The sequence below is a fragment of the Podarcis bocagei genome, assembly GCF_964188305.1.
Source record: "Podarcis bocagei genome assembly, chromosome: 2".
Classification (NCBI taxonomy): Eukaryota; Metazoa; Chordata; class Lepidosauria; order Squamata; family Lacertidae; genus Podarcis; species Podarcis bocagei.
Genome location: NC_138126.1, coordinates 110,645,969 through 110,673,919, shown reverse-complemented (window position 1 = coordinate 110,673,919; position 27,951 = coordinate 110,645,969). Strand labels below are relative to the sequence as shown.

The following is a 27,951-nucleotide window of genomic DNA, read 5'->3' as shown; positions in this document are numbered from 1 at the left end:
GACATACAAAGGGCCCCATTACCTTCAGTAGCTTAGGGCCTCATCAAACCTAAATCCGGCTCTGGGTGCATTACCCACATCCCTTGAAATAACAAAGGTCTCCCTTCTCTCTGATCCTCTGACTGTGGTTGAAGTTCCATTCTGTAAAGTAAGAGTCTTGAGTTTTACTCCTCTTGTGTCTACTTTTCCCATCTAAAATCATTCTAAGGACCACAATAAGAGGCTCATCTAGTCCAGAATACTGTTCTCCCTGTAGCCAACCAGATATCTTTGGGAAATCTGAAAGCAGAACGTAAGTGCAACAGGACTCTCTGCACTCCTGATCTTGTATAGCAACTAGTATCCAGAGGCACACTGCCTCTGACACTGGAGATAAAATATTGCCATTGTGGCTAGCAGATAATGATAGCCTTCTTCTTCATTATCAGCGACATACATTCAGTCTTGCAGAGGCCACACTTGGATCTTCCAAAGTATGAGAGTGAAGTCAATAGCTCCTGTTTCCCACTGGGCCAGATCACAGCGCTTATCTCCTTTGAACTTGCTGTAGCAGTGTCCGTTCTTCCTTATCTACATGGCTGCCTTCCAGCATGCTTATTCCTCTCGCTAACTCCCGACCTGGTACAAATATGCTGCATACAAACTGCCCAGTGTTCTTTGGGTGTGGAAAGCCTGGTGCCACAGCAGGAGTTTAATCTTTCTCTTTGGAAGCCTGCGTCATACGGGTTCTGTATGCAGCCCTTCTACCAACCACGGGGCCATTGTTAGTTGGATGTTGTGACTGGAACAGCAGTGGGGACTTCATCGGTCAGCAACGTTGTTGTTTAGATCAGTCTGTGTGACTGTGATGCAGCCAAAGGATGTGATGCAACACTTTTTAAGTCCAGTTTTACCTAGAATGTTTCAAGCATGTCTCTATCACCATGTTTTAAATCATTGGTCTTTTTTTATTATTACAGTGGTACCTCGGGTTAAGTACTTAATTCGTTCCGGAGGTCCATTCTTAACCTGAAACTGTTCTTAACCTGAAGCACCACTTTAGCCAATGGGGCCTCCCGCTGCTGCCGCGCCACCGGGGCACAATTTCTGTTCTCATCCTGAAGCAAAGTTCTTAACCCGAGGTACTATTTCTGGGTTAGCGGAGTCTGTAACCTGAAGCGTATGTAACCTGAAGCGTATGTAACCCGAGGTACCACTGTACAAAAAACCCCCACAATAACAATAATAGCACAAACTGACAACACAAACTTAGATACAGTACTATCCCTAAATCATTGGTCTTTGAAAATGCTTTGAAAATGCTTGGTTTTGGCTGGATCATGCTTGAGGGTTCTCTACTGATACTGAAGGCACAGTGGTCACAGAGGCACTCAAGTGCCTTCTACCAGCTGAGGCTGGTAGCCCAGCTATGCTCTTATCTAGATAGGAATGACCTGGCTCCAGTAATCTATGCTCTAGTAACCTCTGGACTGGATTACTGCAATGTGCTATGTGTGGGGCTGCCTCTGAAGATGACTCAGAAACTGCAGCTCATACAGAATGTGGAAGCCAGACTGCTAAGCAAAGTGGTTTGACACAGTTGTACTAGCTGCCTATACATTTCTGCATTCAACTGAAAGAACTGGTTTTAACCTACAAAATATTACCTGGCTCAGGACTCCACAATCTAATGGAATGCCACAGCTGGTAAGCCTCTTCCAAGTTGAACCAGACCATACCTAGATCTTGCATTCATTATCCCTCCGAATCAGACCAAAGCAGCTGGAGGAGGAGGAGAAGACAGAGGGTGAAGAAAGAGCTGAGAGTGGAGGGAGGGGAAAGGCTTTTCTGATCCTTTGGACCCCATAGGAAACGTGCTGTACCTGGAACTGGGGGTGCAGAGTGCAGCTGAATGGGACATAAATGTGGGCAGCCTGAGGAAGTACCATCCACCTTGGTTCTGTCCATAAAAAGCAAGTCAAGAATGAGAGACTAGGGTGATGTCCATGATTTCCAGGAACTCTTTTCGTTGTGTGACTTATGGGTGAGCTAAAAGTTTGTTTGTCCCTAATGTGTGTACAGTCGTACCTTGGTTCTCGAACGTAATCTGTTCCGGAAGTCTGTTCGACTTCCGAAAACATTCAAAAACCTAGGTGCGGCTTCCGATTGGCTGCAGGAGCATCCTGCACTCAATCGGAAGCCGTGGAAGGTGTGTCAGAAGTTTGGCTTCCAAAGAACATTTGAAAACCGGAACACTCACTTCCAGGTTTTCGGCGTTCGAGAGCCAAAACGTACGCGTACCAAGGCGTTTGAGAACCAAGGTATGACTATATGTTGTCTGGGAGGAAGCAAGATCTGTTTTTCTCAGGCAAAGTGTTACTCAAGAGGTATCAGAAGGATATGTTTCAGAATTGATGTATGACTACTATAGAGAGATAAAAGAGGATTAACTCAGCTAGACTGTTTTCAGGACAGGTTGTAACAATGTATAAAAGCCATGACAGAAATTGGTAATTGAACAGGTGATGTGTAGGGAGAAGGGATGAATGTACTATTTTGAAATGATACTTGGAAAAGTTATTTTACTGGGAGCAGCAAAGGGGAGAGGAAAATACAAGGGACATGGGGGGGGGGAGTCAGCTTTTAAATTTGTATATAATTTGTATTGATTTGGTGACAATTTGTTTAAAATTATGGAAAATCAACAAACATATTTGGCACAGAGAGTTTGTTTGGACCCTGGGTGAGAACACAGAGGCTGAGAGGAAGGGAGTGTAAGAAGCAACATGAATTGATACTGATTTTTATATACAGTGGTACCTCGGGTTAAGTACTTAATTCGTTCTGGAGGTCCGTTCTTAACCTGAAACTGTTCTTAACCTGAAGCACCACTTTAGCTAATGGGGCCTCCTGCTGCTGCCGTGCCGCCGGAGCACGATTTCTGTTCTCATCCTGAAGCAAAGTTCTTAACCCGAGGCAATATTTCTGGGTTAGCGGAGTCTGTAACCTGAAGCATATGTAACCGGAAGCGTATGTAACCCGAGGTACCACTGTATTTGTATATAACAATGTAGCATGTTTTATGTAGCTGTGTATTTTTGTAATTTTTTAAGAAGTTGCCTGTTGTTGCTTCTGTTTTCTGTACACCGCTTAGAGATATTTTAAAATATATTAAGAGGTATAGAATAATCAATCAATCAATCAATCAATCAATCAATTAGAGGCCATTTTCCAGTTGCCCCCTCTGAGAGTGGTTTGGAGGGCAGCAACAAAGAAGAGGACCTTTTCAGTTTTGACCTTCACCACTCCAACACTGCAGTGATGGAATGCTCTCCCCAGTGAAGCCTGACTGCTGCCAACATTAACATCCTTTCAGTGATAGGTTCGGACAAATCTCTTTTCCCAGGCTTTTGAGGGATTGTGAGAATCATGCTTACAGCTCCTTCTCTCTGTGTGGGCTGGGGAATATTGTTTTATTGTTACATCTGATAGCTGTTGTATTATTTACATTTCCCAGAGGTGTGGTGCATTAGGTGACCAATAAATTGAAATAATAATGCATCAGTCAACATCAACATAATCAACATTGGTGTTCAATGTGCTGTTGCTTATTCAGTTTCCTTCATGGGTGCAGAAACATAAGGGGAGATCTATTTTTTTGTGTTTTAGCAGTGGACATTAATTGGTATACCATATTGTCCTGGCAAAGATCCAAAACCTTTGTATTATCATCGCCATTGTTGTATTCTTGTTTCCATCAATAAACAACAACAACAAAAAGTGAAGTTCCTTAAACAAGAATCTTGGGGCTCAAAGTCATAACCTTCAAATCAAGAAATTAAATCGAGAGCTTTTAAATAGCTGGGGAAGAGCAGTGTATAACCTGCCACTTGCTTGGAAAACCACACAATGAAGAAAAACACCCAGAATAATATAAATAGAAATACACACAATAATAGAAATTTTCCTTCATAAACATGCTGGCTAGAAACATGCCGCTATTTTAGGCTTTAAATAGCTCATCAAAAGTGAAGGCCATAAAATAATTATTCTTCTCTCCTGGAGTAGTCTTCCTTCCTTCCTTTCTGTTACTTTAAAGGCTTACCTGGTCCACGGCTCAAACAGGCTTTTATGATTGGGTTAATGCATTTTAAAAGCTTGACCATAAGTCTGTTAAGACTAGGAAGTCCAGCGGGGCCTAATAAGTCTGTTGAGACAATACGTCTCCTGATAGTTTTGCTTGCTGCAGTGAAACTATCCATTGCCCAAATGTGGCACAATCTATAGGGTTTTGAAGTAGACATATGGTATAAAAATGTACAGAGGTGGTCTGAAGAAATAACCCATAATGTAATGGTGCTGAAAGGAAAGGAAAAAGCCCAGACACCTTTTATGCCATCTGGTGGTTGTTAATTGCATTTACTGGTGAAAAGGGTCTATATAAAATGCGTTATCAGCTGCATCACTAGAAAACTCGGTGTCATGACAATGTACAGTATACTTTTTCCTATTACCAATCCCATGACCTGCGGTCAAGGGGAAAGGGAATCATGAAGCCTATTGCTCATCCATTCACTGTCTTGTCAGATTATTGTTTTCGTTTAGACTGAACCAAGACCAATTTCGTGATGTGAGGAAACTTAAGATGCTGAAGGTCAAGACGTAATGGCTAGGATTGCATATGATTCATCATTCCTTTTAATTGCAAACTTGGCTGTTGGAGTGCCTGTCAGATTGGAAATTAAATGGAGCCATAAAAAACCACACGAGATAGTGGTTTCTAGGGAACTCAGGAGGTGTGCAGAAGACATGGAGGAACAGCCTAAGTACCTGCTAAACTTATTCATGTCTGTGGAGAATGTTGAGGGGCAAAAAAGAAGAATGGAGCTGCTGGGGTAGGAAAGAGAAGAGGAAACTAGCTTGCTCAAGCCCCTAAAGGTTTTGTTTTTGAGGATTTGGAAGATTTTTAAAAACCTTGCAGTATACAGGGATGTCGCAGGAGCAAGGAAAGGCAAAAGGACACATTTCTCACTTCCAAAACACCAAGTACCCCACTTCCAGGTTCCACGATATAGCTATAAAATGCTTAGATTCAGGGCTACCTTTACTAATAAATCTGAATTTGAATATAATAAATTTATCTACGTTAGTATCCCCCACTTGCCATTCACTACTTAAATAACTTGTCTGAAATATTTCAGGTGGAATCCAGCCAAAGTTAAAGCACTTCAAAGTCACATTGAAGTTTCTAAGATAGAGGACTGTGTCTACACTTAACTCCCCAGTGGAAATCGATGGGCTGGAATAGCTGCTGATGCTTTTAATATATACCCCACTCTTCCTTCCAAAGGAGTTCAGGGCCGCAAACAACAGGATATAAAACACTAAAAACGTATTTAAAACGTGCAAACTAGCAAAGTGCTCTACTTAAAAGGCTTGCTGGAAGTGTTTCAAGTCCGTACCCTGGACTCAGCTTTACAGCTGCAAATAAAATGTTTTAAGTGTGTTGTAAAGTGCAATATTACAAATGTGACACTAGATGGCGATGGTGAGCTATGGCAAATTCAATAGATTGTTTTTTTTCCCCAAAACGTTTTTTAAAAAAAGCATTTTCGCAGCGTTTTTTATGTGTGCGTAGATTCCACCCCGGTTTGTTCTCAATATATATCATTGTATGCATTACTAGAGGATACTAGAGGCTGATGTTTTATCAGCTTGCCTTAAGAACTAAGAAGAGCCTTGTTGAATCAGACCAAAAGGTTCATATAGCTCTGCATGCTGTCCATACTGTGCCCAACCAAATGCCTTTAAGAACACACCCCTTTGAAGAGATGAAAATATCCGCCAGAAATAGCAATGCCGAAAGAACACAAAATTACCTTTTGCGTGTGTAAAATATCCTTTTGCGTGTGCTGAAATAGTCATTTTAAATCCACTGAATTGCATAATGGCACCATCTAGTGGGCAGTTCAGTGCAGCTGATCAGACCCTTTCCTTCCATAGACTGTCACTGCTAATGAGCAAAGGCAGTTTCTCCTTCACTCTCGATTGTGTGGATGACCAAAATGGGCTGGCTGTGGTTCAGCAGTGGCTGTGCTCCTCTAATGATATAAATAAATTCTTTTCACCCAATAGCCTAGACAAATACATAAGTCTTTAGCACCTTTGGCTGGTGTCATAAACTCAAGCGAGTGGGCACCAGTCTTACTTGGGATGAGAGGGGCTTCCACAACAGCAGGGATAGGCAAACTCCAGCCCACCAGATGTTTGGGACTACAATTCCCATCATCCCTAGCTAACAGGACCAGTGGTCAGGGATGGTGGGAATTGTAGTCCCAAACATCTGGAGGGCCAGAGTTTGCTGATGCCTGCACAACAGGGATGCCTGTACAACACCCAAGTGCCTGTGCTGACTTGAAAGTCATTTTCTAACCAAAACGTCATTTCCTACGCTTTCTCTTCTGTTCTCCTTTTCTTCCAGCTGCACTACAGTCCAGCTTCCCCCTTCCACATACATGCAAAATAGCAGTCTGAGCCAGCAACTCAAGCTGCAAAGGGCTGTGTGGGTGAAGCAATGCAGTTTGCATTGGAGGCTGATCTTTCTCAGATCATTTATACAGTACATAACAGTCTGAGATCCCTCACAACTCACTTTCCGAATACTAGGTAGCATGTATGTTTGATCATCAGAACAATCAAGCTTGAATCTGAATACAAGATAAATGTCAAGATTTTTTTTCTTTTCTTTCAGCAAACAGAAATCTATTTCCCCTAAATCAGCTTCCTCATATTTATTGCTCAACGTTATTCAGACAATACTTATTTAGCAGAACCACTGCTTTGAGGATGAAAACTAAACCACTTCTCCATTCTTGTTAAAAATGCTAAAGTGCTTAGTGTTTGTGTGTCTCCCTTTAGTATGTGGTATGAAATACTCCTGTTATTAGTGGTGCCTATTTCTACAGTGCTGCCCATTTGATTAACCTCACTCAATGTTCTTTTTTCTTCTTTCAGCTCATTCAGGTCTACCCAACCTGGATCATGGGAGGGGTAAGAATGTTGATAAAAAAGGTAAGTTTCTCCTTCAACTTACAGTAGTGAGATTCAAAATGCTATACTAGAATAGATGGTATGTTCAACTATATGTATGTAAGATCAGTAAATTATCTTAGCCTTGGCGCATTGCAATAATTCTTACTTACTTAGTGCAATAATTCTTTAAACTGTTTTAAAAACCCACAACAAACAATATCAAAATAGAAAAGGTCATCAGGATCCTTCCCAGAAGGAAGCTGGTAGTAGAATAGCCCTGTGGTGGGGGAAAAGATAGTGAAGGTCAATGTTTCTCAACTAGAGGACACCCCCAAAGGAGTATATGAAGCTATTGGGGGGGTGTTTCCAAAAACACTGTAAGTACAAAATTAAAAGTCACAAAATTTCAATCCACTTGGAAATTTAAAAAAGGAATTAGGAGAGCTAGGTTTGAAGGGCTGTGGGATATTTATGTTAGCTAAAAGTGGATGTGGGTTTAAAAAGGTTGAGAAACATTTGTTCTGGTGGAGGAAAATAAGGCGAACTGCCTCCCTCCCTCTCTCTCTCACCTGAAGTCCATCCCACAAGAGACTTAATGGTATATCACTTGGGGTGAGGGGTGGAGAAGTCCAGCCTCATAAGGTCCTGAGGTCTTTCTTCACCTTTCTCTTTCCTGGAAACCTCTTTGTATCGAACACCAATCTGAGCAGAAAATATAGAATCATCTGTTCAAATCTGATCTAAAGTTTTGATTAAGGCTTACGGTAAAATAACTTGTCAAGTAGGGATTTTCTCTATGTGCTGGGTTTTACAGCTATATATTGTGACATTGCTGCTGTTAATTTGTAGTATAGGTTTCAATGCATTTTATGGTTATGTATTTCTCTTTTTTTGCTGTAAACCACTCTCTGAGTGTGTCTGTACAAGAGCAGAATATAAGTGAATTGCTACAATTCCTACTGCTAATACTATTCCGCCCAAGCTTTTGATAACTGGTAAAGACCTCGGGGTTGGTTATGTGCTACACACAAAGATGTACATTAAAGTTCTGACACAGCAGGGATTGTTTTACTTTGGGAAACATTGATTTGTGAGGGGGGATTTGAAGTAGGGCACGGGTCAGCAATATTTGGGGGGGACGAATTCCTATGTCCCACAAATAACCCAGACATGCATCTTAAATAAAAGCACACATTCTACTCATGTAAAAACACCAGGTAGGCCCCACAAATAACCCAGATATGCATTTTAAATAAAAGGACACATTCCACTCATGTAAAAACATGCTGATTCCCAGACCGTCCACGGGCTGGATTTAGAAGGCGATTGGGCTGGATCTGGCCCCTGGGCTTTAGTTTGCCTACCCATGAAGTAGAGCAAATACACAGGGTGTTCTACCTCTCTTCTCTCCCCCCCCCCCCTTTACAATGTCCATTCCAACTCACTCCTGAAAGCTGATTCTCCCCCTCTGCAGTGTCTTTGCCCTTATGGAAGGGATGAAGGAAGGCTGGGTAGGGTCAGGATTGGAGTAGAGAAGCACTAGGACAGAATATGTCTGAGAATATCATTTCCCCTGCTCCAAATCCCCCCACTGCCATTTGGAATTAATTGAATTCACTGCCAGAAGACACTTAGATATCTTCCAGAGGTTATCTTATCAATTCATGGTCTAGTGACATTGATCAGGATGTCTATATGGAACTACCGTGTTCCGCAGGCACTCAATGCCACAATGTAAAAACCAGCTGCTGGGCAGCAGAGCAACAGTGCCCGAATGCATTTTCCAATTCAGCACATTCTAAGGAGTTGTTTGCTTCTTGACTTCTCATTACAGATGTGCCTGACAATTTCGCTACTTGCCCAGGGTCCAAAGCTGTTTTCAGCATTTGCAGCCATCCAAACGAAACCATCATAGGCGGGAATGTGATCCTGGTGTGCTACTACTCAAAGACTGATTGGCTGCCAATTAGCTACACACTTTTCAGAACCCAGACCAAGGCTGTAGGCTATGTAATAACGAACAGGACAGAAGAAAGGGCTGTGTTTAACCTCACAGTCATGTCGACCAGCGATCTGGGTGAATATAAATGTAAAGCTCAAAGATTTAATGAAACCCAATACAGCCGCGGACTCAACATTACATTAAGAGGTATGTGTATTTTCTAATGAGAGTTCTGGTTTTAGGGTGTGGTCTTGAAGAGTGTCAGTTGGGAATCCTCATTGTGTTCTCATCAATTATGAGCCTGCCGTGCTGAGAACCTACAGCTTGTAAGAACCCAAGAGCCTGTCATGACAGGTGACATTTGCACCTGAAAAGCCAGTGCGCCCAAATTCAAAAAGAAAGACCTCTGCGCGCAGGGCCAGAGTCTACATTTGCCATACGAACATCCATGGCTAACGAGCAAACTAAAGGTTAAAAGGAAAATGCACTTAAAGACATAAGAATGGGACACACACACAAAAACAACAACCTGGGACTAAACACCAGCAAAAACCAGGGATTGCCCAGCAGAGCTTTGAGTGGAATATGGCTTGTATGAGAACAGTCGTCCCTACTGACAGGCTTAAGGCTGCACCCATGGTTAAAAAGCATTGGCTTAGGCTAACTTCCTTTCTGTGAACGGCACAGAGTTCTGCTTATGAGGAAATGGAAGTTTCTTCCGCCTTGCAGCCTCCTCCCAAATCTGTTCCTAGGAATTGAAGAACTATTTCTAATGGTGTGGGGACTGTACATGGAAAGTTGCCAGAATGCCCCCTCTTGCACAAATTTTAAACAATCTAGAATCTATTTAGTTGCTGTTGTTGTTTCATTTTACTTAAAAATGCATCCCATTTGGACAGGAACCTCATCCATGTTTACCTAACATCCATATGATTATATTTCTCCCAGTGGCAGAAGAGAAAAAGAATAAAAACTTGGTAGCATACATTGTGCCTCCCTTGCTTCTGCTGCTGTTGCTGCTAGCAGTAAGTGCAGCAATTGCACTGCTGATTCTTCCTTGGTGTAAAGCAAGTAAGTATGACTCTGCTTTACCTATATGAGGATCCCTTTTTGTTGTTTTTTAGACTTGAATTTCTGATATCACACTACTGGCCATCAGTCTATCTGCCTACAACACATTTAACAGTTCTGTGCAGGTTTTTTCTATCAGGAAATGTTTAAATGTTATAATTAAAGTTTAGTTTTCTTTCCTTTTTTGATTCAGTGACCAAGGTTCCAAAATTTGTGATGTGCTCTTGACCCATTTTTGAACACATGCCAAAGTGCCCAGTGACCTCTTTGCTTTAGCTACCGTCACTGCAAGAGTGCAAAAAATATGAACTACACAAATAAGCTTGAAATGTTAAGTTCATTAATCTTATTTGAGAGGTTAATTCAGGGGTAGGCAACCTAAGGCCCGTGGGCTGGAGTTGCTCTCTCAATCTGGCCTGTGGGCGGTCTGGGAATCAGCGTGTTTTTACATGAGTGGAATGTATCCTTTTATTTAAAATGCATCTCTGGGTTATTTGTGGGGACGGCCTGGTGTTTTTAGATGAGTAGAATGTGTCCTTTTATTTAAAATTCATCTCTGGGTTATTTGTGGGGCATAGGAATTTGTTCTTTTCCTCGTTTCTTTTTTCAAAATATAGTCCGGCCCACCACATGGTCTGAGGGACAGTGGACCGGCCCATGGCTGAAAAAGGTTGCTGACCCCTGGGTTAAATGGTTCCAAAGGGTTTTTCCAAAGGGAACCAAATGAATTGCTTTCAGATACTTCACTTCTTCAAACAAATCTGTTGTGATTTGGTCTCTTTAGTGAAGGACTTGCACATTTATTCAACCTGGTTTTTAGTCATTTTGGTGTATGCCCACAGAAACCCAAAGTTTCTCGTCTAAAAGCCCCACAGCTTCATAATGATTTTTAAGACTGGAAATTAGATTATCGACAATTACATAAAAACATCTGTCTTGAATAGATCCTTTAGATTTCTGTCACTTCGTTTCTGTCATTTCATCATGAAATGATTTCCTCTTCTTAAGGCACCTCTCTGTAAATTCTGGCTTGATATTCATGATATTGGCAATAGCAATGCCACGGAGTGAGCATTTTCGTTTTCTTGAATTAAGGTTAATTCAGCTAACTAGCTTTTAATTTTATTGACATCAGCGGCAGTATCTCAAAGCTTATAGCAGTTTATGTCTGTAGTCAACTGAAACCAGCAACTTTTATCAGACTGGTGCTATGATTATGCACTTGAATGATGTGATATATTCCAAAACACCCCACAGCACAAAAGATGTCTGTAGAGACAAATTTAGCTTATTCAAAGACTCCACAGCAATGACAATCTTATCTAAAGGAGTTGCAATTAAGCACACAGAATCCACCCATGCCCTCCAATATAGGGTTGCCATATTTCAAAAAGCGAAAATCCAGACACAAAGGTTGCTGAGCCTTTTATTTAGTTTTGCCCAAAGTTGTTGAACTTTTTTTTTTAAAAGAAAATTTGCCAAAACCTACACTTCCAATGAGGGACGCGGGTGGCGCTGTGGGTAAAACCTCAGCGCCTAGGACTTGCTGATCATCAGGTCGGCGGTTCGAATCCCCGCGGCGGGGTGCGCTCCCGTTGCTTGGTCCTAGCGCCTACCAACCTATAGGGACCGCTTACTAGCGGGAAGGTAAACGGTGTTTCCGTGTGCTGCGCTGGCTCGCCAGATGCAGCTTGTCACGCTGGCCACGTGACCCGGAAGTGTCTGCGGACAGCGCTGGCTCTAGGCCTCTAGAGTGAGATGAGTGCACAACCCTAGAGTCTGTCAAGACTAGCCCATACGGGCAGGGGTACCTTTACCTTTACCTTTACACTTCCAATGTGGGTTGCCATACATCTGGATTTTACCGGACTCTAAAGCGATTTCTGTCCAGAGACAGCCAAGTCCCATCTATGTCCAGGAAATTCCAGGTGCATGGCAACCCAACATGTGTATCAGAGGATGTAGAAGATTTGCAACACACTCTTTCAGAATTCCCCCTCACTGGGGGCTACAACAACAAAAATAAATAAATCAAAAAGTTGCTGCACTTTGCCCAAAAAGGCATTGCTTCCTGGCAACACTCAGCACTCCACACAAGCTAAACGTATAACAAGCACATGATTTTTTTAAAAAGTTGCAGCGTCAAATGCATTTAAAGGCAGGTATTAGTCAAGGGTGTTAGTTTCACCTGTCTAGGTGGAAAGTGTTTTTGCAAAGCATAGCATGATATATGATATATATTCATTTTTTATTTAACGTATCTTCTAACAACTTAAATAACGGCTTGGATTCTGAGAGACCATATACTCCCATACAAATGTGCCTAGGGTTTGAGATCTAGGTAAGAGGCCTTTCTCTTGGACCCATCACCCTCCGAGACATGTTGGCGAGGATACAAGAGAGGGCTTTCTCAGTGTGCTGCTGAGGTATTGGGGGAGGGGATGTTATTGGGTTGTTGTTTTTATTTTGATTATATTTTTTATGGTTTTATATTCTGGTTTTGTTCTGTGAACTGCCCTGAGACCTCTGGGTATAAATTCAATCACATCAAATCAAATCAACTCCCTTCCAAAGGAGGCTAGGCTGAACCCTTCCCTGGCAAGACAAACATATTTCTGTCTAGAAAATTCATGGCGCTCCTAAACCTTCTGCGAGTCATGTACCCTAGCACATGGTACACACAAATATTAACTTAAGGTTTGAGGGAACAAGCGCTTCGCATTTGGTTTTACACTCACAAAGATGAAAAGTAAAAAAAACCATGCAGATTTATTCTGGTGTGCTGACTGTACTGGCAAACTAATTCACAACGAAGCATTCGATAATGAGAGAGCAATCTTTCCTTACCTTGAGTAGCGCTGGTGTGGCGACATCTTTGTGCTTCGGCAAAATCCTTATCAGCTTTTCCTCCTAATAGAAGTGTTTGAGCATCTGACAGCCAGCTTTCACAATGTCACTCAGAATCACACAGTGATTTTGAAACCAAGCCTAGGTTGAATTAACTTCCCTGACCTTTCCTCACTTTTCTTTCGCCCCAGATCGCATCTCCACTCCATGTTGTTAACTTCGCCTTGAAACGTGTTCTAGGCCAAACAAGAGGCAGCGACATGCATTCTCATGCAATAAGCTTCTCTTTGCCACTGTGGCAATGTGAACTGGGGCCTAGTCATTTTGGTCTCCGGGCGCCTTAATCCTTTTCATAAAGGCCTATAGAAAACCCGGGGTTTAGCAACCTGGTAGCTACCTCTCTGGTCCGCCAAGATGCCAAAATTCATCTCGTAAAGCATCGCTTGGTTTTTCCGTCTAGGCCCGGGATTTTACCCCTGTTCCTTACTTAGAACAGACCCACTGAAGTTATAGACAGGACTAACTTCGGCTCTTTCATTTCAGTTGGTCTTCTCTGACTAGAATGTCATTGGAGACTACTCGCCGTCAGTCAAGAGTAGACAACATGGCGTTAGTTGGGCCAATGGCCTGACTCAGGATGAGGCAGTTTCCTATGTTCCTATGGGTATGTCCTGGAGAAAGCCTTGAGACTTGTAAAGATAAGTGTCAAGGGCTGCATTGACACCCAAGGCCTGAGGTCCCTCACCCACGTATGTAAGACTGGTATAGCACATTTGTTTGATTGCTAAATTGAAATGGTTCCGCTATTTAATGCAAGTGCAGGGAACCTTTTGTTGTAGGCCTCATCCCTTGAGGGAAACCTGTCAGGGTGGCATGCTGGCAGTGGGCAGGGCCTGTGGAGATCAGGCTTACTATTACAGTGGTACCTCGGGATAAGTACTTAATTCATTCTGGAGATCTGTACTTAACCTGAAACTGTTCTTAACCTGAAGCACCACTTTAGCTAATGGGGCCTCCTGCTGCCGCTGCACCGCCGCAGCACAATTTCTGTTCTCATCCTGAAGCCAAGTTCTTAACCTGAAGCACTATTTCTGGGTTAGCGGAGTGTGTAACCTGAAGCGTATGTAACCTGAGGTACCACTGTATCTCTTACTGCCACCCACTTTCCCTCTCTCTGCAGCTCCCTTTCCACCACCCATCTTTCTCCTCTTTGTACTAGGGGAGCGACAACCTTGGCAAGAACATGCAACCTTCAGAGGGCTTTCTCCCACTTCATCCTTCAATTGCTCAGTCCGTTTCAGCCCATGCACATTATTTTGTCCATGTCTCTCTGGGCTCCCCCAACTGGATTAAATTTGGCCCAAATTCGTCACCCGTGACCTAGAGCCAAGAGAAGAGGATGCACTTCACAGGGGAAAGCAAGGCCTTGCTTATCAGAAACACATTTTAACCCTATCACTGTATTTTGCTTTTATTTCACAGGAAAACAGAGTAGAGGCAGCAAACCAGCTGTTGTCTTTTCAGCCCGTCGCCCAAGCAGTGACAACGGTGATGTTTATGATACTGGTAAAGACCGAGCAATTCCATACCCTCCTAACATTTTCCCGGTGAAAATAGGGACATCCCATTCCGTAATGATAATTTTACTATTTATACCCCACATATCTGACTGGGTTTGACCCAGCCACTCTGGAAAGCAAGACAAAATATTCTATTGAAAGAAACAAGATTTGGTTCTAGGAATTCTGGCTCTATATGGCAAGGGGAATGAATATTTTACAAATCCTTTGTTGTAACATCGCCACAGGGGGTAGGGGAGTGGAAACACACACGGCAAATCTTTTAGGCACATGTTATAAAGGACATTATAGCTCATACAGAAGCAGCACATGATATACTGCCTTGAGACCCTGCAGTGTGTAGAATGACATGTGCCAATGGGCCAAACTGTATAGCCAGTTGACTATCGGGAGCTTGTGCAAAGAGCTTTGAAAGCTGGCTAAGAAGAGAGAATAGAAAACAGGGCTGAAAAGAGTTGGAGTAGGCCTAATGCTGAAATCATAAGGCTCAAGAACAGGAGAGACTGAAGATTTATGTAGACTTGTATCTCCCTGTGTTCCAAAGCCTCAAGGTAGATATTTAATAATAATAATAATAATAATAATAATAATAATAAGAAGAAGAAGAAGAAGAAGAAGAAGAAGAAGAAGAAGAAGAAGAAGAAGAAGTTATTTATACCCCGCCCTACACAGCCAAGACCGGGCTCGGCGGCTAACAACCAATAATAAAAACATGTTGATTAAAATACAATTTAAAAAACAAGATTAAAATACAACATTAAAACATTAGGATGCAGGTCTTCACAGGAGGAGAAAGGAAAAAGAAAGGTGGGGGAGGGAATCAAACGGAAAGAAATCAGATCCTGCAGGGCCCTGGTCTCATGAGACAGAGCGTTCCACCAGGCCGGAGCCAGTGTTGAAAAGGCCCTGACTCTGGTTGAGCATAATCTAACTTCCTTAGAGCCCGGGACCTCTAGGCTGTTGCTATTTATGGACCTTAAGGTCCTCCGTGGGGCATACCAGGAGAGGCGGTCCCCAATATAAGGGGCATTCATAGCAACTACAGGTACCTTTTCTCATATACATGGAACATATTCCTGAAAAGAGCTAAGAATAAGGAACTCTTTCATGTGAAGGAGTAAATGCAAAGAACCAACAAACCCAAACTCTAATAACTCTTTCCTGAAAAGGGATAAATAGAAAAGCAATTTTAGCACTTCCAGAAGTACAAAATATGCCCAGTTTCATTCCTATCAATCATTAAAACCTCATCCTGGGAACCATACAATAGAGAATTATATTTAGTATTTCCCTGTATCTTAACAGAGATTTAATTTCAGTTTTGTTAAATAGTCCCATTTCGGACATCACATTCCTGACCTTTCAAGACCATGGATTTAAGGATGAAGAACATAATTTCTAATTTGAGGCAGAACATATAAAAAATTGAACTGTTTTTGCAGACCAGAAATGCCAGTTAACTCATCTTTTCACTTATTCTTTCTTGCATTCTATTCAGTATGTGAAGAAAATGAGTATTGCAATGTGAAACTTAAAACCAAGAAGGAAGACAACAGAAATGGTAAAGTCTATCTTGAATTCCCTAAATAAAGCAATGCTAGGTTGAATACAGGTTTGCCCTCCTGAGTTGGACAATCCTACTAAAAGCAAGCTATATTAGATTATGTGCACTAGTGAGTTAATACTAAACAAAGAAAGAAGTGAAAAAGAACTACCAGCATGCAGCTCATGCGCATTATGATTAAAAATAATGTCCAAACTCAATCAATATGAGAAAATTTTCAAAACTCCACGAACTTTCATTTCAAAAACAAAAAAATTAAAAGGACAAAACATTTAGTTTTGTTTGCAACCTTTAAGAAATGATGATATATTGAAACAGAAATAGCCCCCACCATGCAATATTAGTGGTACTGAAAATATTTATTTAGCTTCATTTCAGTTTTGAAACCAGTTTTATGATTCATTACTGCTTACAACCATGTTAGTGAGCACAGCAATATATATATGATTTTTTGGAATTACCCCAAAATACCTTACCTCGAGGCAGTAATAGAGAACCTATGCCCTCTAGATGTTGCTGGACTAACTACCACCACCCCTGATCGCTAGCAATGCTGGCTGTGGCTAATGAGATTTGTAGTTCAACATCTGGAGGGCCACAAGTTCCCCATCTCTGTCCTAAATAAGCAGTCTCAAGGCTGCAGTCTTATGCTGTGAATATCCTATTTAGCTCATTGGAATTTACTTCCTAGGAGAGAAAGAATTGAACTGAGATATTTTTTTAATTAACATAGTACAGAACTCCAGATTTGTACCCAATGCATCCTTTGCTACTTTATGGTGAGTTCTCTGCTTGTTACAAACAGGCTGGTCTACAGTGACATTGAGGAACATTCATATTCTTGCATTTCATGTTTGTTTGTGGAGAGCTTTACTTTATAGTAAAGTAGTTATAGTTATAATTCATGGATTGCCATCTGATTTTATTCTGATTTTAAGCTGTATTTCAACTGATGGTTTGATCTTATGTTTTAATGTATTAGATATTTGATGTTAGCCACCCTGAGCCCGGTCTTGGCCAGCGAGGGCGGGATATACGTAAATAAAAGTTGTTGTTGTAGTAACACAGCTATCTTGTGAAGGATTGCAGCCTTATTATAATGACTGCTGCAAACTGGTATCTCACAAGATGCTGTGCTCTGTTTACAACGAGTTCTTAAGGAATTCTGGCCCTACTGAAAAAGAAACATTTTACATAGAAGAAATGGAGGATTTATAAATAGGCATTGTCCCCGCAAATAGGTAGGAGAAAATTCACATAAAAAATGAATTTTAGACACATATTACAAATACCTTTCAGCTCATATTATAGCAAAAATGTCTTTTAAAAATGCAAACACTTGAAGGTACACGTTGCTATCCACAACTGACACCAAAATTAGCAGAGAATGCACATGGCAAGTACTATTGGATTGCACCCTACATTTTTCAAGTTTAGATGGGAAGACATGGAAGGTCCCCCACTGAAACCTGGAACTATGCTGCTTCCCTGAATTACATGAATGTGATGCTACCTGTAAGTTATGGAATGGCAGGATATACCAACATGGAAACTGATATGACTAAGGTTATATACACATTATGCCTTTAAAGCATATTCAAAGCACTTGCTCCCTCAAACAGTTCTGGGCACTGCAATTTGTTAAGGGTTGCTGGGAATTGAAACACTGGGAGAGGTAAACTACAGTTCCCAGAATTACTTGATGTAAATATTGTGCTTCAAATATATAGTGTGTACGCAGCCTTTTTTTAAAAAGTTAAGATCATTTCTTATTTATTCTAGTGATCCTTGGTGGGGATAGTACGGTGGACTATGCAGAAGTTGTCATCCGAAGATAAAAAGGTACAGTTCCTTCCTCGTTATTCACAAGCAACTGGTTTTTTTTTTCAGATTCTCCGATTATGTCCATTTTGATCATGTTTCTGCCTGTAGTGGGTAGGCACAAATCTTTAATTTACTTACTATTTGTCAAGTGTTAAAGATAGTACCCTCTTTTTCTCTTAAATGCTAGATAGCCAATTCAGCAATGTAATGTCCAAAGTTTGGTTCAGACAAAATGTAATATCCAAAGTTTTGTTCAGACAAAAGCAAGACTTGGTCTCATTTTGTCATCGTTGTTGTCCCCAACACTCTACTACTTCATTCTATATTACAGACCACCAGAACCAAGCTATGATTTATAAATGTGGTTTGGAGGACATGCACAAACCATAATTTCGATGCAAAAGAGAGGGATTCAGAACACATCAAGGGAGGAGGAAGCTTATAAAACTGAAGCTCGAGTATTATATCCAAAAATACCAGTAGTTTCTAGTGATTTGCAACGCCTTGGGGGGGGGAATATGGGGTGTAGGAAGGAACCACAAACCAAAATGCATACTACTCAGAGTGTAGAAACAGCAACGAAACCTTCATTTTTTTCAATAATCCTTTCATATAATATATATATCGCACTCATTATTTTTTTTTGCAGTCACTGCCTTACTCCCCACCACTCCACCTAATCTCTTAAGAACTGTTTTTCATCTATTGATTAGATTACCCAACCAGTAGGAAGCTGCCAATTGTTCCTCTAAACCTGACTGTTTCACAGTAGCTTTAGAATATTCTTCAACAAAGCCCATGTCCGTTTGTTTGTCTTTACAGGGCTCTAGTTTGATACCAGTTGTCTCAAGATACTACAGCCAAGATGACACAGCAGATCTAGAACCTTTCCTTTACCTTTTGACAAGTTCAATATTACCTGCTTGCCCCTGCTACGTGTCTCCAACCTGATGTTCAGCATTTATTCAAACTGACACAGCAGCAGTCAAGGAAGTGGAAAACCACCACCTCACTTCTTTGGTTCCAAGTCTCCCCCCCCCCCCATTCAATTACAATGGAGAATGATTTTGCATGTGAACCTGGGACACTTAAGCTAATGTATATTCCAGTTTATGGGAATGCCATTTATATATGCTTATGTTGGAAATGGAAGCAGAATTAATTTGGCTAACAAGTTTAGGATGGGTCCATGTTCAGATGACAGCTGCTCCACTGCACACAAGTCATCCATGCCTATTTCTACTATATAAAAAGACAAATTTATTGATCAACAGTGCACTAATTCCTTTCAGATGAAGATGTTGCTATGTTGTGATAAAATTAAGATCTCCTGGGGTCTGGAAGGCTCCAAACTGCTAGTTATCAAAGGATCATTATATATTTGCTTGCCCTCTGCTTCTTAGATGTTTTGTAACGTTACTATGAACTGAAAGCTGTGTCTTTTGGTTTTGCCTCATCTTATCGCATGATGCAAGAGAGCCCACTAGCGGAAAGAACAATGTATCAGAAAAAGAAGTCAGTTTTCCTGGCTTTTGTTAGCTACAACCAGGGGAAAGATCCATTCAGTCAGGAAGGAGAGAATTTGTCTTTATTGTAAAGCTCAGATGTTTTTAGCTGCTGAAATGTACTTGGTTAAGAAGTCCTTTAATCGGGATATATGCATCATTTCTTTCATTGTGGTGTCTCTGTTCCTTAGCTGGACCACACCATTCTCTAGTGTGGTATCACTGACAAGGATTGTGAAGAGGATACTCATTTCATCATACCTGCAAACAAAAAAACCAAGCCTGTGGAACTGGTGCTCTTGTATTCAGTAGCAGTATGACAAATTTATATTAGGGGAGGCACACTGAAAGAATCCGCTAGGCATTCTGTACATTAAAAACCATCACTTTCCAGGAGTTTGTGGTTTTTAAAAATAACTTACAGAAATATTGCTATAAGGCATTCACTTCTCCTTGGGGGGAAAAGGGTTTGTTTACTAACTGACCTGTTGAAAAGATTTTCAGGATTCAATGTTGCCATTGCTAACCCAAGATCAATTTCACGCCAAGTGAGTCACTCAGTATTGGAGCAGATGAAGGTAATGTCGAGGTGCAGTTTGCCCACTGTCTCTAAGACAAGACGATGAGGGACAAACTGCACAGGGATCCTTCTTTCCCAACCACCATTTACTATTCTGTTCATCTCCCACAGGCCACCACCCTGCTATCCCTGAACTTTTAAGGATAAAACAGAGAGCATGAACAGCCTTGGTATTCCCGTATCTTGCTTTCCCAACCTGAGAACAGCAATAGAAGTCTATACCAATTTGTGAGCCAGTGTAGGAGCCACAAAACAGTTTAGGGCTATAGCATGTTGGTGGGAGAAGGGCTGTGGAAGTTTGATGACCCACTGCAAAAGTATTTGCAATGCTAAGATAATAAAAAATAGAATTTCTCAAAAGCAGTTCAGGTATTTTTTTTAAAGGCAAGCAAGACAGTGTACTGAGTATATTGTAACAAATGATTATTAAAACATGGCAGTGAGTCCACCTTGGTCACCCTGTCAAAGGACCTCCACTAGGGTTGCCATATTTCAAAAAGTGAAAATCTGGACACAAAGGTTGTTGAGCTTCTTTGGCTAAAAAAGAGTTTTTGAGCTAATTTTAATGAAATTCATCAAAATCTACACTTTCGGCGATTTCTGCCCAGACACTGTTTACAAGGACAGAATACCGACTATGTCAGGGAAATTCCGGACATATGGCAACCCTAATCTCTGCAAAGAGTGGGACATTGGGAGCGGGACATTGCTCCTGCTCTTGAATCTCTCTTCAGCTTTTGATACCATTGGCCGTGGCATCCTACTGGCTCTGGGGAATGGGAATTGGGGATGCTGCGTCACAGTTGTTCTGTTCCTACCTCTGGGCAGACTCCAGAGAGCAGCATTGGAAGAGTGTTTTTTGGCTGCCTAATGGTTACATTATGGGGTGCTGCAGAGTACTCTTATAGCTAATGCTACGTAATAGCTATAAGAAGCTGCTGGGAGTGGTCATTAGAAGTTTGTGGGAAGGGCGCGATCAGCACTATTTCTCCATAACATCTGAATCAGGAGAGGTTATGTGGTCTCTGGACCAGTGCCTGGATTTTATATCACAGTTTTATCCCCACATTGGGCAAAATGTTCCTGCGTTGCAGGGGGTTGGAATGGATGATCCAGCTCTACAGCTCTACAATCCCATGTTTCTTACTTTGCAAAAAGCTGCTCCAGTGACGACTGCACAGTTTCGAGATATCCAGGCCAAACAGAAATCCCATTTTCTAACAATTCATTGAACAATCCCTTGCACACCTACGAGAAGGAAACACTGTCAGTGATTGGAATGTTAAACTGGAAAACAAGCGTAGCTTTTTAATTATAATAAATTAATTGACAGCATTAATGATGTAAAAACATTCAAGATACATTCTGGAGGAGAAAGAGTCAGAAAGAAATCACCTAATGCCAACAATTTAACCTTGGTTCATTTACCTCAAATATATTTGACATTTCCTTGTTTTTGGCAATAGAAATTTACTTAGGAACTGATGAAATATTTTTCTTCTTTATTTTGTATACAGTTACTTTGCTTCCTAAGCAATTAATGCTAATCCCTAGGATCATCAGCTGTGTGAAGTTTCTCCCCAGTACAACTCCTGCAAGAAAGTTATAACTAGGGACAAGATTTATACATGCCTAAGCAAGGGACTCTGAGAACCTGCACATTTGTGCAATCCTACTTAAGTAATCCATTGGTTGGCCAAACAAGGCCAGTGCCTTTCATAGCAGCTAGGACAAAAAGATTGGATGCAACATTTGAGCCAAATTAACTGAAGTTGTGCTTATCTACATAAAAACTCCTGCATTAGAATAAAATAAGCATACCTACTTTCATAGCTTACCTGCCTCAGCTCTATTGTAGGGCCTCTTCCCACATCCAAAGCTACTTTGATTGGCGTCAAACATGGGTGAAGTTTAAGTACCTGAAATACAAAACAGTAAAAGAGATACACAACCATGAAACATTCCCAGGACTATACAAATCACTGGCAGTATGTAATGTTAATTTTTATTTTTGAACTCATGGGAAATGGAGCCCAAGCCAGGGAATTAACGTTGCCAATTAAGCCTAAGAAAGAGAATGGGAATGTATACATTCTCAGGACTGCATGCTTCCCTGCCCTTCCTGTGTGGGCAAGAATGAGGAGCTTGGCAGCTTAACTGCCATTTTGCTTGACCAGTTTGTTGTGTTGTCTGAACTGACAAACTGGTTAACATTAGCGATGGCTGGTTACAACTTCTAACAAGTGAAGTAGGCTTGCTTAAACTAACCTTAGTTGAGTTCAATTACAGTTCTGGCTGCATATAACACAACAAGCTGCACTTAAAGGTAAAGGGACCCCTGACCATTAGGTCTAGTCGTGGCTGACTCTGGGGTTGCGGCGCTCATCTCGCTCTATTGGCCGAGGGAGCTGGCGTACAGCTTCCAGGTCATGTGGCCAGCATGACTAAGCCGCTTCTGGCGAACCAGAGCAGCGCACGGAAACGCCGTTTACCTTCCCGCCGGAGCGGTACCTATCTATCTACTTGCACTTTGACATGCTTTCGAACTGCTAGGTTGGCAGGAGCAGGGACCGAGCAACGGGAGCTCACCCCGTCATGGGGATTCGAACCACCGACCTTCTGATCAGCAAGTCCTAGGCTCTGTGGTTTAACCCACAGTGCCACCCATGTCCCAAGCTGCACTTAGTAAGGTAAAGGGACCCATGACCATTAGGTCCAGTCGTGGCCGACTCTGGGGTTGCGGCGCTCATCTCACTTTATTGGCCGAGGGAGCCGGCGTACAGCTTCCGGGACATGTGGCCAGCATGACTAAACCGCTTCTGGCGAACCAGAGCAGCGCACGGAAACACCGTTTACCTTCCCGCTGGAGCGGTACCTATTTATCTACTTGCACTTTGACGTGCTTTCGAACTGCTAGGCTGCACTTAATCAAAGGCAAAAACAAACTTTCTGAACTCAGTAGCATTTGAGCCCGGTGCTTGCTGCTGTTCATTCACTTGGCACTGGAATATGCTTTATAATGGTGAGTGAATATGGGCAATATCACCTTTTATAGAAAATTCAATACCCTAATCACATAATGCAATATGCTAGGTCACAATCCAACACAAGAATAATGCCCATTAGTTTTCATCTGTGGAGGAGTGACCCAAGTGTTTTAGTTATAGGCTGCCACAGTGTATATTAATTTTTCAACCTCCTAGCTGGCCTGCATATGCATTAAGAGGAAGATCACCTTTCTCTGCAGAGCTTTCTTCCTTGTTGAAGCATTTTCAGCCAACTGCATACCATCACAGAGATATGCTAACACTCCACAGTCCAGATTGCCACTCACAGACAGGATATGAGGAACAACATTCTTCCTCCCATCTCGCCCCTGAAGGAGAAGAAACAAAAATGTGCATTTGGCAATCTTTAAAACCCATGAATGCATTCTACAATAAGAAAGATGTAAAGAAGCAGATTAACTCCCTTTCATTTGACGTGCTGACTCGATTAAAAAAAGAGTTCACGTGATGGGGGGGAGAAGGGGAAAGATAGGTTAAAACGTGTTTCTAAAAGAGCTGGAATGTGTGATGAGAAAAAGTGTCTACATATTTCATTTGCTCATTTCCAAGGAAAGAAACACGCCACTCAGCACCTGCTGCCCTCCTGCTTGCCACTTTCATGATAATTCTGCACTTAGTGACTTCGAATTGGGGGATTGCTTCTACTTCGAGTCTTGTTGCTCATTCATAGTCTTGAAACTGTCTCCCGGGCAAAGTTTTTATCCCATCTTCTTCATTTGAATGTATATTAGTTAAGCAGTGCATATTGTAAACCACTTTGGGAGCCCTTGTTTGGGGCTGAAAAGCTGCCTAGAAATGTTCTTAAAATAAAATAAATTTAATAAAACTTACATGCAAACTGGATTCTTTTCCTGTATACATTTGTAGCAGTTCATTATCCCCTAGGTTGCTCAGAGTTTCTATGACTTCCTTCCCCCAAGGAAAGTTATAATAGAGATTGCTTCTTCTTCTTCCTTCTTCATCATGATGATCACTACTGGTGAAGCTGGACGGGCTTATTGCAAACTACAGAAAAGTAACAGAATGTACAGATGACATTTATGCCAACTACATTGTGTTTTTTCCTGGTCTAAACAGAAGCATATGCATTAATGTTTAACCTTATTCTCTAGTTAGTTGTCTTTTCACTCTGACAGAAAGTGGCATGTCTGTATATCGGCTGTGGCTCAAGGACAAACGAGACACACATTTAATGCACAACAACCAGTAGCCACTATGCTGGGGTCACCAATGTGACCCCCACGAGTGCACCCACACCATTCCTTCCTGGGCAATACAGTGTCCCTATCTTTGATGAAATTATGCATGAAATAAGCATTCCATTATAGCCAATAGGATAGGTGTTGCCCACCACAATTTCTCCAGTTTGCAAAAGTGCTCTCAAGTCCTAAACAGGTTGATGACCCCTGCCCTGGGGGCATTATTAGAACTGTAGCAGGTAGCAAGGGAGAAGATTAGCCCTGCCTAAATCCTGGCAAAAACTGCTTCTTTGGCACAGTGCAGTCAGACGTTCCACAACCTACTCCAGTGCAAGGAATAGATGGAGTGTATATCAGTGGAGACAGGGTGTGGAGTAAAAGAAACAAGGGGAAATTTCAGCTGTAATTTCATGGGGGGGACAGCATGTGTAAGGGTGAGAACTTGGCTGATAAAGCACAGGTGACTAATGCCAACGCTTCACAATTTCTTCTCATGTCAGACGGAGGTCAGAGGTGACAAGAATACTACCCTAGCATTAGTGGGAAGGAACCATACACAGACTGTGAAAGATAATGTAGCAAGCTGAAGTATAAAACGCCAAGTAGGATTGCAGCAGCAACGCCTCACTTTCCTTTTGCTGGACTACTTTTTGTTTGGAAAGCTTGCAAATAATTCTACGTTAGTTGCCAGTCCAGAAGAATTTTTAGTAAGTCACATGCTTGCATATAGTTGGATCTAATTTTTAGTGACTGCGGGAGGCAGAACTACTTGCAAGTCTAACTGAGGATCTTGTTGGCTTCATATATTTTAAATTAAGCAAATGGTTGCTTGAGTGCTAAAAGTGGGTTTGTTCATCATTATTCTAATATTGAGGGCAAAGACCTACAGCCTTTTAACCTTCATCAGCCTCCTTAGGGTATATAAAAACAGTGGCAGACAATTCACTCTCTTTGTACCTTAAAAGCTTATAATGCAAGTACTATACTGAATACCTTTCTCCACCACTGGAGACGCTGACGTAACCAGTAGTCCAGCCACTGTCCAGCAGTTCTAGCAGAGCTGTACCACACTAGGGAAGTCATCGTGCTTTCACCTGTTCTTTAAACAACAGCAGGAGGCCATCAAATTAACACTTTAAAACACAAATAAATGGAAGAGATTATTTTTCTTCCAGAAATAGAACAGACATGCAGAGATAAGCACCTGTGGCCAAATATTCTACCAAAGCCTATTTAGGAACGTAAATTACAGTACCTCATGTAATTCTCGTTTTCATTATTTCTTACTGGATGGAAACATACTCCTATCTGAGCAACCCCAAAAGGCAATCTCTTGTTGACCAGTTCCAGGCACTCAATGTATTGCTGTAAGGCACCTATCAATAAATAAATAATAAAAAGGCTTCAGCATTCATAGGAAGTGTTAACAGCTCCTATATGTTAATCTGTTTTATAATGGAAAAGAATCTGGAACATAGACAGCCTAGGGCAAAATTTAGCAACTACACCAAGTAGTGTCACACCTATACACTATCTTTTCACACAAACTTGCAATTACTTTGTTATATACAACTGTACACTGGGTTACTTCTGAGTTTAGTGCTATGTTTTAAATATGTTTTGTGCCTGTATTTTCAGAGAAGTGTTAAAAAATGTACCTTCTTTCAACTCAAAGTTCCAATATCATAATATAAACGTGTGATAGAATAGACACATTCCACCATGCACTCATTCAGAGACACAAAAACCTTAGCTATATTTTCCAGAGGGTTAGCAGAACCTTAGCTGTACTTGGGGAGTTGCATATCCCATCAACCTCAGCACTAAACTTTAAATTGTGTGGGGTGGTGGAAAGGCACTTTTGACCAAAAAAAAAATCTGCCGTCACACAGCTTTGGAGTTACAGCTGCAAGTTTGGCAGAATTCATCGTAACTAATTCAACACAGCCAACTCCCCAGAATGCTCCACTGTTAACCTAATACCCAAACGTGAGCAAGTCTTTGGGCACTGCAACTTCAGAAGCAGCCAATGCTGAATTCATAAATCAACCAGCTGTCTAAATGCCTGCATTTTCCATAATGAAATGCAGCACAAGTGTTTCATATAACACTTCAAGATGCTGACTCTGAAACAAGGCGTCTGCATAATAAATAGGTGAAATCTTTTTTTATTCACCAAAGTTTTCTATTGGTATCTCAATTATCAGTGTTTGTTGCTGCAAGTTATGAAACAGTACAAACAGTCAATAACATAACCTTCATCTGCTTGTCCTTATACTATTTTAATACCAGGTTTGTTGAAAAAGGGTTTGAAGATGACCTAGTAGGCATATCTTTCAGCCAGGCTGTATATCAAAGACAGCTCCTGGTTTGTTAATTTTGGAGGGTGGCACTACTACACAGCAAATCTGCCAACATAAACACCTTCATTTCGGAATAGTCACAAAACACTTTGCCAAATAGACCTTTGCCATCTGTTAAAATGACATCTTTCCTTTTTGCTTCTTTGTTTTTGGCTGAGCTGATGCTGCTCAACCTCACCTTTACATCTTTAAAAAAGAAAAGAGGAGGAGGAATGACTGCGGTCAAAGATGCAGGCTGAACTTTTTATAGGCGTGCAAAGAAAGTTAAAAAATACTTTTTTATTCACCCCAGCCTTTTAAACATATTTTAATCTGGGCTGATGATTTGCTTCATATTCCCCCCACCCCCTGCGACTAGAAAGGAACCTTTTTATTTATTTTAAAAACTAGTTTTTCAAATTTTAAAAGTTACAATTGTCAAACAACCAAAATAAAGAGAATTCCGTCAATTCCCCTGGACTTCCCCCCTCCCCCTTTGTGGGTCTTTATGTTAACTTTCTCGCTCCTGCAGATGAGAGAAGAAAGGAACCTTTTCAAGATGCTTTTCACCATTTCGAACGGTTGCCTTTTCACCATATCTTTCGTCTGCAAACCTACTCCTGTATAAGAGGACCTGTGTTAAGGGGCTGCCATCCTAATACAACCCCTCCATCCGTGATAAAACTTGGGTATGGCATTCTGGAAAGAGAGAGACAGAGAGCCATACCGTGAAGGAGGCTGTCCCGCAGCACCCCAGACGCCTCCAGCATCTTCCTCAGAGAGCCCAGCACCTGCTCTTTGCTTAGCTGGTCATTCTCCAACATTTCTCGAACGCCTCTGGGGCGCAGCGCAAGGAGAGCCTCGGCGGGCGGCCCTTGGCCCGCGAGGGGTGAGTGGCAGAGCGGGCCATCCACCCCCAGCACCTGCTCCCTGGACGTGACCACGGACTCCCACCACCGGGCGGCGAGGTTCTTCCTCAGCTCGACCCCCAGAGGCCCCAATCCCGGGTGCTCCCCGCTCAGGTGAGAGTCCCAGGTGAGCTTCTGGGGACCTTCGGCTCCTCGCAGGAAGCGCCTCCTCCGACACAAGCCCAGGAGCGCTTCGGGAAAGCCGCGGGGCTCCTCGTCGGCGCTGCCGGGGGATGAGGATACAGGGCCCGCAGAGCCGCTCAGGAAACGCCCCGGCGGCTGCCCCCCGCGCTCTCCTGTCAGGAGCCTCTCTCCCTCCGGCCACCCGCGTCGGACGGACTTTTGGACCCTGCGGAGACCGCAGCACCGCGCTCCGCCACCGGTGCTGAAGAAGGAAACGAAGCGGCGGGGTAACATGTCTCTTAAGCGCGGCGGCGCTCTTGCTGGCCCCGCCCCCTTTTTAAAAAAGAAACAACAGGACAGCCACGTAGCGCTTGCGCGGCTTCTCAG

At 42.0% G+C, this 27,951-nt stretch overlaps 2 protein-coding genes and 1 long non-coding RNA gene across 4 annotated transcripts; 1 reads left to right on the top strand and 2 right to left on the bottom strand.

Moving 5' to 3' along the window:
- Nucleotides 1-457: 457 nt before the first annotated feature.
- Nucleotides 458-13,509, bottom strand: LOC308580274. The gene is made up of 3 exons (XR_014004773.1): nucleotides 12,872-13,509; nucleotides 7,581-7,713; nucleotides 458-893 (listed from the first exon to the last, which is right to left on the bottom strand). It is a non-coding gene; the product is annotated as an uncharacterized lncRNA (long non-coding RNA).
- Nucleotides 6,799-20,284, top strand: MILR1 (mast cell immunoglobulin like receptor 1). 2 transcript variants are annotated; one of them, XM_081181560.1, is made up of 8 exons: nucleotides 6,799-6,903; nucleotides 6,994-7,050; nucleotides 8,846-9,160; nucleotides 9,902-10,024; nucleotides 14,354-14,437; nucleotides 15,950-16,012; nucleotides 17,798-17,857; nucleotides 18,662-20,284. In XM_081181560.1, the coding sequence occupies exons 1-7, from the start codon at nucleotides 6,861-6,863 to the stop codon at nucleotides 17,851-17,853; spliced, it is 741 nt and encodes a 246-aa protein (XP_081037686.1). In that variant the 5' UTR covers nucleotides 6,799-6,860; the 3' UTR covers nucleotides 17,854-17,857; nucleotides 18,662-20,284. The 2 variants fall into 2 exon arrangements, with proteins under 2 accessions (XP_081037686.1, XP_081037687.1); XM_081181561.1 differs by lacking the exon at nucleotides 9,902-10,024.
- Nucleotides 19,401-27,951, bottom strand: POLG2 (DNA polymerase gamma 2, accessory subunit). Its single transcript, XM_081181411.1, has 8 exons — nucleotides 27,261-27,951; nucleotides 25,447-25,567; nucleotides 25,185-25,290; nucleotides 23,824-23,997; nucleotides 23,160-23,300; nucleotides 21,763-21,843; nucleotides 21,072-21,172; nucleotides 19,401-19,605 (listed from the first exon to the last, which is right to left on the bottom strand). Exons 1-8 carry the CDS (start codon nucleotides 27,856-27,858, stop codon nucleotides 19,440-19,442), a joined length of 1,488 nt encoding a protein of 495 aa, XP_081037537.1. The 5' UTR covers nucleotides 27,859-27,951; the 3' UTR covers nucleotides 19,401-19,439.

Excerpts from the sequence above, each read along its gene's own strand:
- MILR1 (XM_081181560.1), top strand. The coding sequence starts at position 6,861 with ATGCTAAAGTGCTTAGTGTTTGTGTGTCTCCCTTTAGTATGTG. Across the intron at positions 10,025-14,353 it reads TCTTCCTTGGTGTAAAGCAA|GAAAACAGAGTAGAGGCAGC; the intron begins GTAAGTATGACT and ends TTTATTTCACAG. Across the intron at positions 14,438-15,949 it reads CGGTGATGTTTATGATACTG|TATGTGAAGAAAATGAGTAT; the intron begins GTAAAGACCGAG and ends CATTCTATTCAG.
- POLG2 (XM_081181411.1), bottom strand. The coding sequence starts at position 27,858 with ATGTTACCCCGCCGCTTCGTTTCCTTCTTCAGCACCGGTGGCGGAGCG. Across the intron at positions 23,998-25,184 it reads GTCTCCAGTGGTGGAGAAAG|TTTGCAATAAGCCCGTCCAG; the intron begins GTATTCAGTATA and ends ACTTTTCTGTAG. Across the intron at positions 19,606-21,071 it reads CTGGAGCAGCTTTTTGCAAA|GTATGATGAAATGAGTATCC; the intron begins GTAAGAAACATG and ends TTTTGTTTGCAG.